We start from the raw sequence: 20,755 nt of genomic DNA, 5'->3' as shown, positions 1-20,755 counted from the left end.
TACTCTTCCTTTTTGAAATGCTAATAGCCCCACCATGTTTTGATAAGTGCACCAACTCACCCATCTTTTCATCTCTTTAAGCTTGAAAGGGTACTTTGAGAACAAAATAATCTTTTAATGACTCCTAAAGCAAACCAATAGGCAGGATGGGTTAAAGAAATTATTGAAACAAGATTGTATGGGTAAGCCACGGAGTTTGGGGACCTCAATAGGGGAGTGCCAATACCAATGCTCAGGGGTGTTTTTGTATTTTTATTTTTTTTTTTTGTAAAAATGAAAGAGAAGATTGGGGCAAAATAAATGAAGGGACCTAACGGGCTCAGGGGAATCATTCGGGTTTCAAAAGACGTCAAAATGATCTGCAAATGGGTAATTGTCAGATTTTTCAAGCTCTTTCGTATTTAAGGCTCGGCTTTTTGGAAATTTCGGAACTCGGCTTCGGACACTTTGGGAATCGGTTTCAGGCACTTGAAACTTGACTTTAGGGAATTCTGAATTCGATTTCGCAGCTCGATTTCGGAAACTTTATATTATTTCAGGATTTTAGGGTCCGGTCAAAATGGGGTGTCTACAGTTTCGCTTTCCTTTCTTTGCAATTTGATGACATTTAAGCCATGAATGAGTGACAATAATAGCTCAAGCCTTCTCTGCCTCTTTTAAGGTTACTAAAAAAATTGAGTGTAAAGTAAATTCCATTCTTCTTTCTTTATTCTTCCTCACAAAACATAGAGAACATGGATCTACACTGATCTGTGATCACTACACTTAGATCTATGATAAAAGGAATCGTATCTAACAATTTCTGAAGTAAATAAAGCTAGTTTTTTTTTTTTTTGAATTTCTAAGCTAAGGTTAAAAGTTCTTGGATCTAGGGTTTGAAAGAAAGCTAGGGTTCGAAATAGAATGGATCTAACTAGAAAATATTGAAGGAACGCAAGTATTGAGTATAGCTTGAGATGACATATCACTCGCCGGAGATCCGGTACTCTTGCCGGAGAAGATAAAGGAATAGGGGAAAAAGCTAGGGTTTTGATTTTTCTCTTAGTTTCTCTCTCTCAAACGAGAATAGCAAGAATTCCCTTTACATGAGGCCCTCGCCCCAATTTATAGATCTCTGCAAGAATTTTTTATCCCCTTGAATTACTTTGGACACTTCCCTGCTATTTGTTTTGAGATTGTTTTGTTATATAGATGGGTGGTCTGCAAGAAAATGACTAATGAAAAATTAAGAAGATACATTCCAGCCCTTTCAATTGTCTAAGGATAACCCTCCACCACTAATTACTCTAATTAGTCAACCCCCTAAACCGGATAAACCACTCCCCTCTTTTACATTATACTACACTATACTACGAACTACACTCATCTTATTAGGCAAACTTTGATGGATTTTGACGAAATTTTAAAGGGACCTACTTGGGATCCTAACCTACCCTAGGGCAAAGATGGGGACTCTAATTCACCTATTTAAAAGGTTTTTTATTCAAACAAGGTGCATAAGGGTTCGGTCAAAATGGGGTGTATATAGTCGCCTTCGGACACAATGTCGCCTCGAATACAATGTTGCCTCGAATATAAAGTCGCCTCGATTTTTAACTTATGTCTTGTTGCTGAAGGCAATTCTAGCACCCCTTGACAGATTCGATGGAGTTTTAATGGTCCAAAATTTCCTACCCTTGAGGTATCTTGCTTCAAACCATTGGGCCCATAAGGAATTTCTCCCACTAATCAGATTCCATAGTTGTTTGAATTCACTAGCTTTGCTGACATCTCTGAGCTTCCTTATGCCCAGCCCCCCTTCATGCCTTGGCCTTGTGATAATGTCGCAACTGATAGGATGGAAGATTGTTGAAGAGAAGTCCCAGCCCATATGAAACACCATATATAAACCTCTATGGAGATTATTTTTTGGGAAATGCTTATTTACAATGGGGCTCAACAAATGAACGGACATCATATAACACGTCTACATATCGAGGGTTACAGATCGGAGGGATACATAGGATCATCCTTTAAATCACCCTATAATGACATTTATGCATGGTTTCATCTGTAAACAAATCGAAGGGCTATGTATCATCCTATGGAGATGAGTTTTAGGGCACAACCAATTTACGTTGCGGCCTAACGAATGAATGGTTTGGATCTCCAAACAAAGTGGACCCCACCAACTAAATGGTTTAGATCTTTGAACAATGTGGGCCCCACTTTATTTAAAAAAAATGCATGCACACCTACGTATAAACCTCACATAACACGTATTTATTTGAAACTTTATCGGGGTCCACCTTTTTCAATGATCCAAAACGTTAATTTGTTGAGTCCCAACGCAAATAAGCATCTCCCCACAAATAATCTCCATTGGATGGTCCTAACTCTTCGATCGGTAGAGGTTTAAATATGTTGTTGTCCATATATGGATCAAAGGATTAGGATCATCCTATGGAGAAGATTTTATGGGCAAGCCTATTTATGTTGAAGCTAGCAAATGAACGGTTTGTATCTTTTAACAAAGTGGCCCAAAGTGTATTTTTTTAATAGTTAAACTTTATATGGTGTTGTACATGTGTATGCATTTTTATTTTAAAAAAATACAACGAGGACTACCTTCAAAGATTTAAACCATATTCAATTGTTTGGCCCTACTAAGAGTGTGGAGAGAGAGGGGGAGAGAGAGGTGATGTTGGCGCCACCAAGAGTGAGAGTGTGAGAGGGAGGAGAGGGAGGGAGAGAGACGAGAGAGTGTGTCATATTCATGGTTTTAAATTTCGATTTTCGGATTTCGGTGGAGACCGACACCAAAATCAATAATACCTGAAATGGTATTTTATTTCGTTCGAAATTTCAGAATTTTGGTCGAAATTTCGTTTTTCCCCGAAATTTCACCCAGAAACCTGTTGTTTTTTAATTACAATAATATTTTACTAAAATTTAGGCCAAAATTTTATATCGCATAAAATATTTTTTTCCGGTTTCGCCGGATTTTGGCCGAAATTTCAAAATTTCAGTCTAAATTTCGATTTCAGCAAGTTCAAAACCGGTACCGAAACCGAAATTTAAAAACATGGTCATATTACCCAGTTGAAGGAGAGTAACCATCAGCCCTTGACTCTTTTCTTTAAATGCGAGGTATTTTAGAGGGGAGAATTTATCATGACATTTTCAAAACATATGATATCTGTAGCAGCCGTGTAGGCATTTGACCATTGATGATGAATTTGTTCCCAGTCAAAGATCTTAGTTGGCTTTTCAAGAGCGTTTTCACGAACGGAATTATAAAATTATATAGTAGCATTCGATTAGTCCAGAAAATGAAAACGCTTTTCAAAACAATCATATCCAAGTAGACCATTTTCCATCACACCATATTGGTCATGTGGATCTACGACATTGGCAGAATATTGTACATGTCATTTTTCCCTAAATATACTATCCTGGTTTTCTTTGTTATTTTTTATGAGTATTAAATAGCGATAAATGGTCATGTACCTCATTTTCTGGTTTTCTCCAATATCTCAACTTACGGCCGCCAAGTTCGTTAAACAAGTATAATAATATCTCATGTTAATAATTAGCCAGGTATGTATATAGGTGGAATTTCTGTAATCCAAATTAGGAATGTTACTTGTGTCTATTTGTCTTATATGTAGAAATGTGAAAATAATTCAAATAAGGCAAACTAGCATACTTGAAAAGCTGGTTTCACCTTCGTCGCCCGAAAATCAGGCTAAAGTGATTGGTGGGTTCAACTCAAACCGCTTCAGATTCAAAATCCAAAACAAACCGGGCTTAATTTTGGGACCAATAATCAATTTTGAGCTAAAATCAATTCTCAAAATTCAAAATAAACATAGCCTTAACGTGAAGGGCTAAGAAACAACCTCTAATTGCCTAAAGTTGTAGGTGATAATAGCAGGCCCAACATTATACTAAATTAGGTACATTTTATTATGGAACCTGTTCCCGGCCAATTGCCATATGTGGGGACAGACGAGGCCATCGCCGAGGTAAAAACTAAAAAGATAATTTTCTTAGTACAAACAACTTTGGGTGGAAATGGCTACAAAATGGGTGGAAATGTCATCCACATGTGTGTGTCTAGAAATAACAGTAGACAATTCAGTTATGTAAATTCATTTTTTTTATAGGCAAGGTAGGATTAGGCGGACCCCGACCAGAGTATATTAAAAGTAAACAAGATTACAAACGGTAAAAGCAAGTTCCAATCAAATCTTGCTGGATGAGCTCAATTAGATCAGAGGGAATGGACATAGACTCTATGTCCATCCCTTTACAAGGACAACCAAATTTCAAAAGAAAATCAGCCGGTTGGTTCGCCTCCCTCCATACATGGGACAATTTCCAATTTTCTAGATACGAGAGAGCCTTGGTAATTTTGTTAAGGGTTGCTTTGGCTCTCCAAGGGCAATCCACCTCTCTGTTGATAACCTTGACTGCCACCATTGAATCTGATTCAATCCACGCATCTTTAAATACTCTAGTTCTAGCCAGATCCAACCCATACAATATTGCTTCCATCTCAAGAATGTGGATTGGTTTGGGCTCCATGTTTATAGAGAAAAGACCAACTAGAGTTCCCAGAAGTTTCTAAGAAGACCTCCCACACCAGCCTCGTCAGCAGAATTGGATGCATCCACATTTAACTTAATCATATTCTCATCAGGTTTCACCCAACTACATTCTTTGATCAAATGCTCAACAGGGGAGAAGGGGCATCTGAAGGCCTTTGCAAAGTATAAGCTGCTGGCTGAGGGTTCATACGGAATCTTTAGGAAGAGCATTCTTTCTCTGATGATGCTACTGATTTTCTTGAGGATGGATTGTTTGTGAGTATGGGGATCTCCATGAAGTCTTGCATTTCGTTCTCTTCAGATGGAATAAATTGTTGCACCGAAAGCGATTCGCATGGCACTAGGACATTGCCCCTTTTTTCCTGAAGTGAGATCGAATCCATTCCTCCTCTTTAAGGACAAAATTTTTAAGGTTTCTGCGACAGTTAACCTGCCGCAATATTGATCTCCAAATCTAGCTTGAGTAGCCACATCTGAAAAACAGATGGTCTACACTTTCTCTATCAGAGCCACATAGGAGGCAGGAAGTGTCCCTAGACATTCCTAAGAATAACATTTTGTCCATGGTTGCTAGCCGATTGTGTAATGCCTGCCAAGTCGTAAATCTATGCTTGGGGATATGGCCTTTTCACCAAACAGTGGAGGCCCAATTGACCTTTTGATGTTCCTTACGGGAGGAATTCCAAGCCGATTTAAATTTCAATCTACCACTGGCTTCAGGTTTCCAAACAGGGTAAATCTGGTTATCATCAATCATAGCAGACTCCAACAGATCCTTGAGTTCAGCACGTTCTGATCTCCTGGAATTGTCCTACCCAGATCCCTCCTCTAGGATATGTTTAAGGGTAGTATTGCAAGGAATAGAGATGATACAATCTTCCACAAATACTTTGTTTCTCAGAATTCCCATCGGATGCCAAGGTTGATCCCAAAAGTCAACTCCTTCACCATTACCCAGAGTAGCAGATATTTGTACTTGCTTCTTTCCTGATTTGGAAAGTACCCCTCGCTCCCCAATATACATTATAAGGAGTCTTCACTGCCCAAAGTTCTTTCTTTTAACATATTTCTTTTGAAACCACTTTGTCCAAGGAGACTCCTTACAATTTATGACCCTCCATAAGCTCTTAATAGTAAGAGCTTTGTTGATGTCCCGAATGCTTCGAATCCCCATTCCCTCCTCCTCCTTTGGAGTACAAATTTGCTCCCAGCTGATGGGGTGGTAAGTTCTTTCCAGAGATGACCCGGCCCACACAAAGTTACGGAAGATTCTATCAACGTCGTTTAGAATAACCACCAGAATACTAAAGGCCATAAACCAGTAAATGTTGAAAGCATTTAGAACTGTCTTTACTAGTTCTACTATGCCTGCTCTAGATAGAACTCTGTTTGCCCAGGACGCTATTTTCCCTCTGATCTTAGAGATGAGGGGGATGCAATCTCCTCTGGTAATTCTTGTAGAGGAGAGAGGAAGTCCCAGGTATTTCATCGGAAGCTTCCCTTCCTCCATTTGCAAAATACGACAGATGGAATTTTTTGTTCTTTGGTGGCATCCAGCAAATAAAATTTCAGATTTTCTCACATTAGCCTCTAAACCCGTACAAGCTTTGAATCTATTGAGGCACTGATTATCGTGTTGGCTTTTTGAACAGAAGCATCTACAAACAGCATGACATCGTCAGCATAAAACAGATGAGAGATGGAGAGAATACCCTTAGTGAATGGGGTTGTGAGACGACCCTTTTGCACCTCTTCTTCCAGAATCGTTGAGAGAATTTCCATGATAAAGCAGATCAGGAGGGGAGAGAAAGGATCTCCTTGTCTGATGCCGTTGGTTTCCTTAAAGTAACCATGGGGGCACCCATTAATCATTACTGAATATGAGGGAGTGGTAATACATTGCTTTATCCACTCTCACCATTTGGCCTTGAAACCCATCTTGGACATGAAAGCAAGGATAGCCTCATGAGCCACATTATGATAAGCCTTCCTTAAATCGATTTTGAGGCAAATAGTGGGCTTCGCATTCTTCCTATGGAAGTTATGGATCAAATCCTGAGTCAGCAAGAAGTTATCTTAAATGGATCTGCGTTTAACAAAGGCAAATTGGAAGGGACCAATGATCTTATCCATCACTTTTCGAAGAATTCATTTTTCTTCACTGACCTACAAATACAAAGTTAAGGGCAAAAAAACAAATGAACAAAAATTAAGAAAAAACTAACAAGAGTTTCCTTATTTGATATTAGAGAAAACGGTTCCTACACATGTGTAGAGAGTTCTCTACACACTAGCTTAAAATACAGTGGGGGCCCACATTGTTTGGGTGATCCAAGCCATCCATTTTAAAGGCCCTCACATAGATAGGGTGTCTACAAAAAATCAAATCCATAGGATCATCCCAACCCTACGATTTGTGGAGGTAAAATGGATGTCTTTAAACCTTCACAAATTAGTCCATTTTTTGCCTCCACAGTTCGAATGGTTAGGATGATCCTATGGATCTGATTTTTTATGGACACCCTATCTATGTGAGGGCCTTAAAAATGAATGGTTTAGATCACTCAAATAATGTGGCCCCCACTGTATTTTAAGCTAGTGTGTAGATAACTTATCTACACATATGTGTAGGAACCGTTTTCTCTTGATATTATTTCAGTTTTGTCATAGAGATGAAGGGGGATATGATTGAATTTAATCTGGATGGAACCCTTATGATAATATTTAGTATTCACATTGTAAGATATATGGGGAACAAAAAGAGTAACAAAAATAATATAAAAGGGTTAAAAATAATTCAATGAACTTGAATGCTAGAAAAATCACCTTAATCTCTTTAGTAAAGCTTTCCTAATATCATCCTTTTGTTTGAACTATGCTATCTTCCTCTACAATGACATGTATTTATAAGAAATTCATGAAATCTAACTATCGTTTATCCAATATTTGATCATGTTATCTTGCTTTTATTCTGTTACCGTTATGTTCATGTGAAATTGCTTCAATGGGCTGCATTTCCTCTCGAGTTCATGCATTTCTCATTATATTCTCAGTATTAATTAATGTGATGAAGGCGTGAAGAGAAGGTCGTTTGGCTTTCTAGGTAATCATAAAAGACACTCGGTTTATTCGGCTGTGGATTGTCCAGCGAAGATACACACGATTTGTGTGTAAATTGTTGTTGAAGTAGCCGTACCTTTTGGGTGGTTCACTGCCCCATCTTGTCTTTAGAGAAAGTAGTTTGGTCATTTGTAGCATCGTCTTCATTTCCAAGGGTCCATTTTGAAAGCATTTTCCTTATCTAAGGGGTCTTATGGGTTTCATTTCATGTCTATTGTTTAGGCGTTGATTGGAAGTGGGAGAAGGAACCCAATGAACTATGTTTTCATTTATAGGGTTTTAAGCCTTCAAGCTCAAAGCCCACTCTCACTAGCTTTAGAGAGACAAGAGGGAAGGTCAGAGTATAAGAGTTAGAAAATCAGAGAAGAGGAAGGGAAAAAAAAGATAGGAGGGAAAGGTATTTTGGAAAGGTCTTCTTTCCAAACAAGAAATTTTCCTTTTCATACTCATTAGTGAGGAAAGTCAAACAATGATATATGGCTTGCATTTGGAATAATAAGGATGCATCATAGAACAACTCCAAGATGTGATGCATTTTAAGAGATATTTCCCACGATCTACTTGAGCTGTTATACAATGCCATTGTTCAATTTTCCTCCACGGTAGAGGTTTCTATAATGTGTAGTCCCTCTACCGACCCGAGGGTCAGGATAAATATTATTTACGTTGTGGCCCAATAAATGAACAGTTCGGACTGTACTTTGATGAGGGTCCCCTGCACTTTTGGAAAAATACTCGACTTCACACACATTATATAAAAGGAAGTGACATATCCATCCCTTTTGATTACTTGGGACAGCCAGGGCCAATGTACTTGGCAATCAGCCCATTGAATCCTTCTGACGTGAAGTACATAAGCCCCTCTGCAGTCATTGATACACTGTTGCTGGGTGTCCCAAGTAATCAAAAGTGGCGGATATATCACTTCCCTATATAAAATATACATATTGTCGATACTAGACTTCAATACAGACTAAACTGAAGAGACTCCTTGCAGAAACCCATCCTCAAGGATGCCCCAACTCCCAAGTGGATCCAAGTCATCAGACAATATATAGAAACCCATCCTCAAGGACGCCCCAACTCCCAAGTAGATCCAAGTCATCAAATAGTATTTGTAATGGCACTGAAAATTGCTAAATTAATGACATTCAAATGTTAAACATGTTAAATTGAAGAAATGGGTCGTCGTTGCAACTGATTTTTGCAAGGGCCCTCTTGTAGATCAAGTGGGCCATAGCAACGTTGGGCCACATTAAAACAATTAATGGGCTAGAAAATCCACAAGGGAAATGATATTTTCCCCCTCCGAAGGATAAAATCCCCTCCTTTAACATTATTTGTTAAGTTTTAAAGGCAAAGAAAAATGTTAAAGGGGGTGAATTCATCCTCAAGGAGCGAACCCTTCTCACATAAATCGTTAAAAGGGTGGTTTTATCCGTTTAGGGGAACAGGGGATATCATTTCCCAATCCACAATTGTGTGATCTCATTTAATTGGATGGTTGTTCACTTTTATTTTGAACCTTTTTAAAACCCTCTATTTTGGGGGATGTTAACTGGATTATTAAGATCATTTGACTATTTGAGCATCGTGATTTTGAGTTATGGCCCGTCCTCATGTGGGCCATACATTGTGACACCGTCCACGTCATTCAAATCCAAAAGCTTGGCTTGATCGAGTTCGAGGGCAGGCGTTTGCGGTTAGTCGTATCGCTTTGCCTCAACGGCCTACGATTCAAATAATTTCCCAGATTAAAAGTGCTCTCTGAACGGTGCTCGAAAGTCAACTATTCCCAATCCCTTCCTCCATCAAGGCTTTTGGCTCGCAATAAAGCTAGGGTCCTGATCGAGCAACTAGGGACTCCCTCCTCATTCAAATTCAAAATAGGGAGTCTTCTGTAGTTTAAAATCTCAAAGCTGAAATCCAAGCAGTCAGTATTCCATATGGGAAGTTTCAAATATATCCAAAACGTTTCATTACCCTCGAGAGCCCGCATGGTTTGCAATGGTGCAGGGATATATTCGTCATTCTATTATAGTACAGTGGTATACTGTCAAAAAGTGTAGGGACTCCCTCGTCATTCATCTCCAAAAGAGGGAGTCTTTTGTAACTCAAAGCGGAAATCCAGCCAGTGGGTTCGCCATATTCGAAATTCCAAATCTATCCAAGCCGATTGATACATACCTATTCTGCCATTCAAAACCCCAGAGCCCCTATTGCTTGCAATTCCTAGGAGGGATATCTTCGTCATTCTATTTATAGTGGAGTCGTATTTCTGTAAATTTACTAATTTCGGCTCCTCCAGCTTTAAATGCGGTTGCCGAGACGACCAACGGTGAACGAAGAGGCGTTGAGAGCCCAAAACAGAGAAGAAGGAAAAAAACAAATCCCTCGAACGATTCTTACTCAGTCTGATCCATGTTTCTAAAAACCTAGGGTTAGGGATTCTTCTCCCAGTCCCTCTCTATCTGTTCATAATTTCCGATTTAGCTATGGAGAATGCCGATTAGGGCACGTTAAATCTATTCACGAAGCTCGATCTGAAAGAGATTCGTGAGATGTTCCGATTCGAAGAAGAGAAGAAGTTGTGAAAACGACTCCTGATCCTCGCCCTTTGATTCTTCTCCGGTTCCCAAAATCCATGGCCGAAGCTCTGTCGATAATTTCGGCAGCTGTTCTTCGTAATCTCGCTGACAAGCTCTAAGAGAAGCGGAAGAATGCCGCCCTAGAGGTATGCACCTATCCTTATCTAGGGTTTGAAATGGCTCAGGGCGTTTAAATTGGCCATTTTCCGCCCTAGGGGTATGCACCTATCTTAATCTAGGGTTTGAAATGGCTTAGGTTGTTCAAATTGGCCATTTTCTGCCCTAGAGGTATGCACCTATCTTTATATAGGGTTTGAAATGGCTTAGAGCATTCAAATTGGCCATTCTCTGCCCTAGAGGTATGCTCCTATCTTCATCTAGGCTTTGAAATGGCTTAGAGCGTTCAAATTGTCCTTTTTCTGCCCTAGAGGTATGCTCCTATCTTTATCTAGGGCCTGAAATGGCTTAGGGCGTTCAAATTGGCCATTTTCTGCCCTAGAGGTATGCTCCTATCTTCATCTAGGGTCTGAAATGGCTTAGGGCGTTCAAAATGGCCATTTTCTGCCCTAGAGGTATGCGCCTATCTTTATCTGGGGTTTTAAATGGATTTAGGGCGTTCAAGTTGGCCTCAATCAACTTTTGAATTTGTTTTGTTATTTTGTAATGCAGCTTGCGGCAGCAGGAGATCATGACAAGATAACAGCGGTGATCAATCTCTTAACTACAGAGTTCACATACTCCCCCCTCGAGTGAATCATCGGAAGGTTTGCATTTCTTTTAAATTTCTCTCTCATCTTTTTACAATATATTAATTATTTGTTTTTGCTCGAGGCAGAGAAATTTACCACTTGAATGTTAATTTATTAATGAAAGTGTTTTCTGTTTATTATTTTTTGGTAGGGTGGTTTGATAGGGCTTGCTGCAGCAATGGTTGGTTTGACATCAGGAGCTGCTCAGCATCTTGAGGTAAGGAATTTGAGAAATGAATTATGTTTTTTAGTTTCCCACTTTTTAGTTTTTATTTGCCCTTAGTTTCGTAACTTAGAATTTAATGTAACACAGCTAAGTATAGCTGAAGATCCATTAGTTTCGCAACTTAGAATTTAACGTAACACAGCTAAGTATTGCTGAAGATCCATTAGTTTCGCAACTTAGAATGGCCCACGATCAAATTAGTACTTTTGACTCCATGGGATCTATGGGTTGCGTGCTGAAACCAGCTTTCTAGCGATCCCGTACTTTTCTTGGTCTGTAAAGTTCTACTAGCTAACACCATTCAAAAAGAAAAAAGTTCCACTCTCTAACTTCTAACTATGATGAACGTGCAGCTACTCTTGGTTCTTGGATGCTATAAATCGAGCCCATATCAGCTCATTGACGTTTTTCCAAATTAAAAACTAGAAGCATGTCATGTTGCTGAACTCTTTAGCCTTGTATTCTTAGCTACTCTTGGCTCAATATTATATTCTTTAACCCTAAAATCATCCATGAAACAATTAGACTGTTATTTGGAGGCCCAATAGATGACGTTTTGCATATTTTTTTCATACTTTTGTTTATGAATAGCTCAAGGCTTGCTTTAAAAAAAAAAAAAGAATAGCTCAAGGCTAGTAATCCTCGATATCTTTCTCTTTTGTTATTATTTTTTTTTGTAATTTTTTGCTTTGGTTTGGTTACATATTGGTTTTTTTCCCTTTCCATTTCAAACGCTGACCATTTTGTCTTCTTTTCGTGTGAGACAATTTTAAGGTACTTTTCTCTGTGTCAGTTTTTTTTTTCCTTAGCTTCTTTATTCTCCCCGGGGCCAAAATGTGGGATTTATTCTTGTTGGTAATCCATGATATGCCTTACGTGGTAAGGACTTCCATATCCAAAATCCCATTTTAAAATCAGAGAACAATATCTATCTAGTGATCTCTATGCTTCTAACAGCTCTTTCATTCCTATAGGCAACATCCATTGCCCGGTGCCTTGCCATGTAAATTGCATACAATAGGTCCTGCATCTCAAACTAATCTGTCAGTTCCCATCTCTTGATGGTGGCCTTCCTGTGCAGGGTCTATATCTCTGTTCCTTCATGTTAAACCGCTTGCAACTCTATCCTTGTGTGTTGTGATTGGCTGCAAGTTCAAGCAGTTTAGGATCCACCTAGTTTTGTAGACATCTCTGGGGCATATTGTGTCTGAAAAGGGTTCTTGTCTATTCCCAATGTAGAGTCACAAATCAAAATACACTGGATATAATCTTCAAACTCACTCTGTGCTAACTGCAGTGGATCAGCTCTAATCCACAACTGGCTTAAATAACCCCATGTGGAATAGCTTTTTGAGATGAATTTGAATGGCATACATTGTCCATGCCCTATTGAACTACCTGAAACTGGGGACACAACCCCCCCTGTCTTGTAGGTCTAAACACCTCACTCTAAGTGAGGAACATGGGTTGTACACTGGTTTCTTTCTCTTTCTCATTTTTCTTATTTTCCATGAAACTATTTCATATAATTGTTTAGAACTTGGATTCAGCTGGTTGTGCGTCAATAACTGAACTGATTATTAACTTCTCCGATTCACTTAAAAGAAAAAAAGGGGACTTTATCAATAAGATTTGTTGCCATAAAGAACAAAGAAAAAAGACAAAAAGGGGACGGTGTAAATTTTAGAACTGCTGATGCTTTGCTTGTGCATCTGAATTTCAGATTGGTTGGTTGGTCTTAGATGAACCTGTTGTTTTAATAAAATCCATCTGTTGTAAAAAAGTGTCCTAGATGAGTCTGAGTGGGGTCAATACATGAACTGCATGTGTGGGTAAATCTGACTTGATTGTGCGATCATGATTCGAGCATTTAGGATTTATAGTGTCCATATCGGTTGAAAACCATTTAAAATTGTTATTGCATGGATAAAGCCACAGTAGTATCCAGGCTTTTATGTCTAGGGTTCTTCTAATTTCAATCTTCGCATGTAGTTTTTTTTATGCTAGATTATTATCTTCCTTTCTTTTCCTAGACATTCTTTAAATAATTTATTTCTTTTGGATGTAATCTCTCAACAAATCGTACCACCCGTGCTTAATTCATTTTCTGACCAAGATAGTAGGGTTCGCTATTATGCTTATGAAGCACTGTATAACATAGCAAAGGTAACAGTGAATCAACTGGATTTTATTTTATGCCTTTGATTTTCCTAGATGTTACTAGTGCCGTTTATTTAATATGTATGGGGCCTAACGTATTCTTTACCTGTTGAGCAGGTTGTAAGAGGAGATTTCATTGTATTCTATCATCAGATATTTGATGCACTCTGTACGCTTTCAGCAGACTCAGATTCCAATGTTCAGAATGCTGCTCATCTTCTAGACCGGCTTGTAAAGGTTACCTGTTACCTTGATCTTTTGTTGACTCGTCTGTTGGGTTGTGTCAAATGTCAATCATCATATGAAAATATACATGCAAATTTTAATTGTTTTCAGATTTGATGCCAGGATATTGTGACTGAAAGTGATCAATTCAGGTACCTTTTCTTGCCTCGTTCAATCTTTTTTTAGGTTTAGATGTCAAAATTTTGTATACAAATTATAAAATTGGAAGATATGGTTGGTATGATTTATTTTTTCAGCATCAAAGAATTTATACCTCTGCTAAGGGAGCGCATGAATGTTCTTAATCCTTATGTCCGGCAATTTTTGGTGGGATGGATCACCGTATTGGATAGTGTTCCTGATATTGATATGCTTGGTTTTCTCCAGATTTTCTTGATTGTAAATATGCCCCAATTACAAATTACACCTCCTTGGAGCTACATGGATTTTTGTTTTACTGAAAATACATTCTAGTTTGACAGGGACTCACTTTCAGGTTTATTCAACATGCTAAGAGACTCCAGTCATGAAATACGACAACAGGCTGATTCTGCAGTTTCTGAATTTCTCCAAGAGATAAAGGATTCTCCAGTAAGTCTTTATTCTCTAGGCGTGAAAATGTTTTGGACTCTTTTTTTTTTTGTTTTGAAATGGCACAATATATTAGATTAGAACGGAACCGAGATGGTCCAATTACAAAGAAGCGAATAAAAATAGAGGAAGCAAATAGAAAAACAATATATCTCAAGGCGGAAGATCGTCATGTTTTGGACTCTTTTTACAATGCTGTTTTTGCCCGTTTTCTTCTTCTTTTCCTGGAAGAATATTATCAAACATTCACATCTTTCCCTTGGAATTGCATGATGGATTTATATTTATTTTATAGTTTTGACAAGAAATTGCTGATAATAATTAGTATCTGTTTTGATCAAGTATTTTAAAAAATAGCAAATTTAAAAGTTTATAATGGTTCTTGTCTTTTAATCTTCTGACCAAAGTAGCGGTACTATGAAGTCTGTAGATTATGGTCGCATGGCAGAAATATTGGTACAGAGGGCTGCTTCTTCCACTGAATTGACCCTGCTGACAGCTATCACATGGGTAAGGATATAAGCTTATTGCAACAAGAATCATGAAGCTATTTCTCTCATATTAATGCCTCTTTCTTCAATCCATTCTCCAAGCTCATCAGTGTAAGTGACTTTCTCTTGGAAAAGGATGGGTGATCTCACTGGTTCTAGTGTTCTATTGCTAGTTATTCTAGAAGAGAATGAATATCCATTGGATGTTGTATTTCAGACAGTAACCGAGTACAACTCATTTACTCTATTGTGCAGATAAATGAATTTGTAAAACTTGGGGGAGACCAGCTCGTTCCTTATTATGCTGACATTTTGGGAGCTATTTTACCCTGCATATCTGATAAAGAAGAGAAAATAAGAGTTGTAAGTTCTTTTTTCCTTTTCCCATACGTCCAACCACATGCACATAACCAATCAACCAAAAAAATAAAAAGTAAAAAAGAGGGTGGTAAATTGATTCCTAATTTGTTTATCTCAAATTGTAATCACAATACATGTAATTGCATGCTTTTTTTGGAGCATTGACCGTCCCGCACACTTTATCCTATTTATTTGCTTAGGTTGCCCGTAAAACCAATGAAGAGCTTCGTGCAATTAGGGCTGACCCAGCTGAGGGATTTGATGTGGGAGCCATCCTCTCCATTGCAAGGTGTAGTTTTTGTCACCTGGAAAAACAGCTAGGTTTAAAGGGTACTGATGTCCCCAGAACTTAGTATACCTCTTGCGTGCTTCGAAAAGAGCAACAATAGGAAACTGTAAAAAAGAGGTTCCTTGTTTCATGTTATAATTAGGTGCATGAGACACTGTTCATCCTGGATGAATTAGCAACATTTATAATATGATTAGATGGTGATTATATAGTTGTTGGTTTTTTTTTTGTCAGACAATTATCTAGTGAGATGGAAGCTACTCGAATTGAGGCTTTGCATTTGATTGCTACGCTTTTGGCAAGACATCGTACTGAGGTAATCATTTTTTTTTTTTTCATACCATGTTAATGTATGCACATGTTGTAGCATACATATTGATCTTTCGTGTTAGTTTTCAGAATTAGTCTTTACTATTGTGTTCACTGCTGCTAATATCATTTTTGAGATTTTAGAGTTTATAATGGAACATTGGCAAATGTTTTGGTAGCTAAGAAAAATGTTGTTGCTACGCTTAAAAAAATGAAAAAAAAAGATTATTGCTGATGAGGTTGCTATTGAGGCTGGATGGGTTTGTATATGCTAGCTTTCCCTTTTGTGGGACACAACCCTTTCTTTGTGATGTTCCTTGATCTGTACGTCACTCTACTGATTCATGATTTTCTTTTTCAATTATTATATTTTGAATGGTCAAGAGATTCATTAAGAAAAAAGACCGAGATGGTCAAGATACAAGAACGAATAGGAAATAGAAAATAAAGAACAATGAGGAGAACAAATTATTGCAGTAAGAAGTCAAATTATTCAAAGGACGACAAAAACACTCCTTCCTTGTCTAACTTACCTGCCTCCCCATTAGCCGATTTCCTTATATGGCGAAAGGAGATATTTGAGGAACTTGTAATATCTTGATCGTATATGGTATATGGTATATGGTCACTTGATCGTGAACAATTCGGACTTTATGAACAATTCGAACTTCTTCAGATCGTATATGGTCATCCATCAATATACCACTTAAATTTTCTCAACTGCATGTGGTGACCTCTAGAGAGGGTATTTGCGCATGTGTTACCTTGTTGATCTTTTTCTTCTTGTAATTTGTATCTTGTGCATGGTTCAAATTATATTGATGTACGCTATATTATTCCATTGAAAAATGTATTGCATTTTCACAAAAAATGTTGCTCGAAAATTTCCTAAACACAGTCATTTGGCCAAAGCTCGACTATAAATTCATATTGAGCATTGGTTTTTGAAGAGAGTTCTTCATAATGACCACTAACTATTCTCTATGTTATTGTTGTAATTATTCCTTTCTAAATCTGCTACTGTTTTTTTTTATGTTGAATGTTTTAAAGGTTGTGCTTGTGCTTGTGCTTGGAACAGGTCATATCTTTCTTGGACGACATCTTTGGCACCCTTCTCAAAGCACTATCTGATCCTTCTGATGAGGTAATTCCTTTTCTTAAGTTTTCTTATTTTTTGATAGTTCCATCCATGGTTTTAAATCTCGGACGAAATTCGAAAGTGTGGGGACCAAAACCGAATTTTCCCGAAATTTCGGAATTTCGGTCCGAATTTTTTAGAAAATGTCATTTAAAAAATAAATAAAGAAATGTTACAAAATTTCGGCCGAAATTTTGGAAATTCGGTCCGAAATTTTGGATTTTCGTGAGGTCCGAAATCAGTACCGAAACCGAAATTTAAAACCTTGGTTCCATCACAAACCCTTCTCAGTTTGTCTTTCATTTAATGTATTTTCTTAGCCCTAATAAGCATGATGCTTGCGACTGGCTTCAAAAAATTTGGTTTTCATTATCTAGAATGCTCAATATTACGTAGTTGTTGCCATGTTTTATTGTTTTATCATTTGCAATTTCTGGTAGAAATACTTAAATCTCACCATTCAAAAAAAAAAAAAAAAAACTTAAATCTCAGTGAAGTCTGCCGTTGTTCTTTGTGAGCCTCTTTTATTTTTTGAAAATTCAAGATTGTCTAGTGCTCTGCCAGAAATAACTTCGGTTACTAAAGTGTTCCCTAACTTAACATGTAAAAGAAAATTCAAGATTGTCTAGTGATCGAATTTAAACTCTCCAATGAGGCGGAGGTCCAGCCTTTTAAGGCTGGTATAAGTTATGATTGTTGTGCCCATAAGTTGTTGATTGTAGAAGGTGCTTCTCATAACATGATTGTGGCCTTGCCCTGGAGATTCATAGATGCTCTCTATGAAGTGGCATAATGCATACGAAATGAACGTGTAGTTTTTCTTTTCCTTTTTTTTTTTTGTGAGGCAAAGAGTTATTTTATTAAGAACAAACAACTTATAAAAGGGGTAAAGATTGCCTTGTGAGAGGTTTTGTTACGAAGGAAATCACTATCTTGCTCAAATACTTCGTTTCACGAAGTCTAAGTTGAAGGGGTGGTCGATAAAGTTGTTCAGCTTGTCGTGTTACAAGTTACAAGAAAGATAAGATTCTTGAGAAAATCTGTCTTCTACATAAAAAGAACGGGATGCTCATATATGCGATTTTGAGTTGAGTGGCAGGGAGGCACCCTGATGATAAGAGCAAGTGGTACTAACGTGCTAGGACTGAATGGTTGCAAGATGGGCATAAGAACACTACTTACTTTCAGAACATTGCCACTGCTAGAAGAAGAGCCACTTGAATCCAGGGCATGCTTAGGATCTTGATGTGCTAATCCAGCCTCTATTTATGGTGATGTTTTCTTCTATTAGTCTCTTTATTTGGCAGAGAGAGGCATTAAACCTAAGATGGAGGGGATTTTGTTCGAACTTTGATTTCTTGGATGATAGGAGTACTGAAAATATAGAGAAGCCATTCACCGTTGAGGAAGTCCAGAAGGCTATCTTGGTTGTCTCAAGGGGGGATCGGGCTCTTGGGCCAGATGGTTTCTGCTTGGCTTTCGTTCAGGTGCACGGAGGTGGCCAGTGTTGACGCTTGGCTTAGTTCATGGAGTTCTCTACTGTGGATCATGTTTTGACAGGAGTATCGATGCTTCTGTCGTCATTGTTCCTGAGATTGTTGCTTGAGAGGGTTATATTCAAGCCGTGGAAGAAAAATCCTTGGCGATGCGGTGGAAATCGTGTAAAATCACAAAACTTTAGGGAAATGCATGTAAACAATGGAAATCTATGCTAAAACTGCAGGAAATGTTAGAATAAGCACAAATACACATCACACAAGCAAGACAACTATCAATAACAGTTTAACAAGATCAAACACCTAATTACATGCGTGGTTGTGCATGTCTGGAACCGTTAGAAAAATGTCAGAGGAAGTCACTCCATTCAAGAGAACGCCACTCCATTCATTAATTTCATGAAGTAGGAGTACAATATAATGGTGGAAATTTATAGGATTTTCTAACAAAAAAAAAAAAATTTTTTTTGGAAAAAATCTTACTCCTTTAATCGGTATTTTGGGAAATAATAACTCACATAAAAAATTGGAAGCTAACATGCATATATTTAAAGTTTTTTTTTTTAAATCTAGTTTTTCCTGTATTAAAGGATTTTTAACAAAAATAAGTAAAATAATTATTTTTTAAAACAAAAAATCGGGTCCCATCAATCAGTACATCAGGAAAGAACTCACATTATAATAAAATTAAAAGCTAACATGTTTATGTGATTAGTTTTTATTTGAAAAGATATTTTTTCCAAAGTTCAAAGCCATAAATCCATGAAAAATAAAAATCCGTGCATTAATTCATATCCAAATGCCTGAAATCAACAAATAGTTAATAGATTTGTGTCATAAGTAACAAAACAAGAAAAAACATAAAATAAGTACTTTCCAAGCAAAAATGTGAAACCCAACCTTCTTTATCCACTTTGGTCGAAATTTCAACATTTCAATCGAAGTTCTGTAATCTAAATACTAAAGTGGTAGTGCTTCAGTCGACATGGCCGAAACATTACTAAAATCTACACATGTTAGCCCGAAATTTTTTGCCTTCGGATATAATGTCGCCTCGGATACAATGTAGCCTCGGATACTATTTTGCTTTCGGATAGAAGGTCACTTCGGATATTATGTCGCCTTCGGATGCAATGTCGCCCCGGAGACAATGTTGCCTCGGATATAAAGTTACCTCGGATACAATGTTGCCCTTCAGCTACAATGTTGCTTCGGATATAATGTCGCCTCGAATACATTGTAGCATCGGATACTATTTTGACTACGGATACAAGGTCGCTTCGGATATTATGTTGCCTTTACATATAATGTCGCCTTGGATACAATGTAGCATCAGATACTATTTTGCTTTCGGATACGTCGCTTCGGATACTATGTCTCATTTGGATACAATGTCGCCTCGGATACAATGTTGCCTCAGATATAATGTCGACTTGGATACAATGTAGCCTCACATACTATGTTGCCTTAGGCTACAATGTCGCTTCAGATACTATGTTGCCTTCGGATATAATGTCGCCTCGGATACATGTAGCCTCGGGTACTATTTTGCTTTCGGATACAAGGTCGCTTCAGATACTATATCTCCTTTGGATAGAATGTCGCCTCGGATACAACGTTGCCTCGGATACTATGTTGCCTTTGGGTACAATGTCGCTTCGGATACTATGTTGCCTTGGATACAAAATAGCCTCGTATACTATTTTGCTTTTGGATACAAGGTCGCTTCGGATACTGTCGCCTTCGGATACAATGTCGCCTTCGGATACAATGTTGCCTTGAATATAAAGTCGCCTGGGATACCATGTAGCCTCGGATACAATGTCGCTTCGGATACTATGTTGCCTTCGGATATAATGTCGCGTCGGATACTATTTTGCTTTCGGTTACATGGTCGCTTCAGATACTCTGTTGCCTTCGGATATAATGTCGCCTCGGATATGATGTAGCATCAGATACTATTTTGCTTTCGGATACAAGGTCGCTTCAGATATTATGTCACCTTCGGATACAATGTCGCATCGGATACAATGTTGCCTCGGATATTAAGTCGCATCGAATACAATGTTGCCCTTTGGCTACAATGTCGCTTTGGGTACAATGTCGCCTTCGGTTACCATGTCGCCTCGGATACAATGTTGCCTAGAAATATAAAGTTGGCTCGGATACATTGTAGGCTCAGATACTATGTTGCCTTCGGCTACAATGTCACTTCAGTTACTATATTGCCTTCAGATATAATGTCGCCTCAGATACTATTTTGCTTTCGGATACAAGGTCGCTCAATCTGATGAATTGGATAGGGAAGACAAAGGAAAAGGAATCCTGATAGCAAATGATGAGGATGTGCCTCAGAACCCAGAAGTGGTAGGTTTTAATAATTTCCTAGCTATGGGCGATGTATTGGGGATGTCCTACCAT

At 38.0% G+C, this 20,755-nt stretch overlaps 1 protein-coding gene across 14 annotated transcripts in view; it reads left to right on the top strand.

Annotated features, from left to right (window-relative positions):
* The first annotated feature begins 9,965 nt into the window (after nt 1–9,965).
* LOC143861106 (protein VAC14 homolog) overlaps nt 9,966–20,755 on the top strand; it is a 105,336-nt gene continuing 94,546 nt past the window's right edge. For 4 of the 14 annotated variants that reach the window (XM_077372013.1, XM_077372009.1, XM_077372011.1 and 1 more), the window contains exons 1-11: nt 9,973–10,446; nt 10,970–11,064; nt 11,201–11,266; nt 13,553–13,672; nt 13,772–13,812; nt 14,157–14,251; nt 14,675–14,761; nt 14,998–15,105; nt 15,303–15,391; nt 15,626–15,707; nt 16,779–16,844. In XM_077372013.1, coding sequence (XP_077228128.1) covers nt 14,168–14,251; nt 14,675–14,761; nt 14,998–15,105; nt 15,303–15,391; nt 15,626–15,707; nt 16,779–16,844 — 516 coding nt within the window. In that variant the 5' untranslated portion in view covers nt 9,973–10,446; nt 10,970–11,064; nt 11,201–11,266; ... (1 more) ...; nt 13,772–13,812; nt 14,157–14,167. Of the gene's footprint in view, nt 10,447–10,722; nt 10,873–10,969; nt 11,065–11,200; nt 11,267–13,552; nt 13,673–13,771; nt 13,813–13,917; nt 14,060–14,156; nt 14,252–14,674; nt 14,762–14,997; nt 15,106–15,302; nt 15,392–15,625; nt 15,708–16,778; nt 17,932–20,755 lie in introns of those variants that run through there. The other 10 variants (XR_013239887.1, XR_013239888.1, XM_077372006.1 and 7 more) reach the window with 9 other exon arrangements.

This window comes from Tasmannia lanceolata, unplaced genomic scaffold, assembly GCF_043159265.1.
Source record: "Tasmannia lanceolata isolate RefF3 unplaced genomic scaffold, GAP_Taslan_0.1 ptg000037l, whole genome shotgun sequence".
Lineage (NCBI taxonomy): Eukaryota > Viridiplantae > Streptophyta > Magnoliopsida > Canellales > Winteraceae > Tasmannia > Tasmannia lanceolata.
Note: the sequence above shows the minus strand (reverse complement) of the source record. Positions and strands in the feature narration are given on the sequence as shown.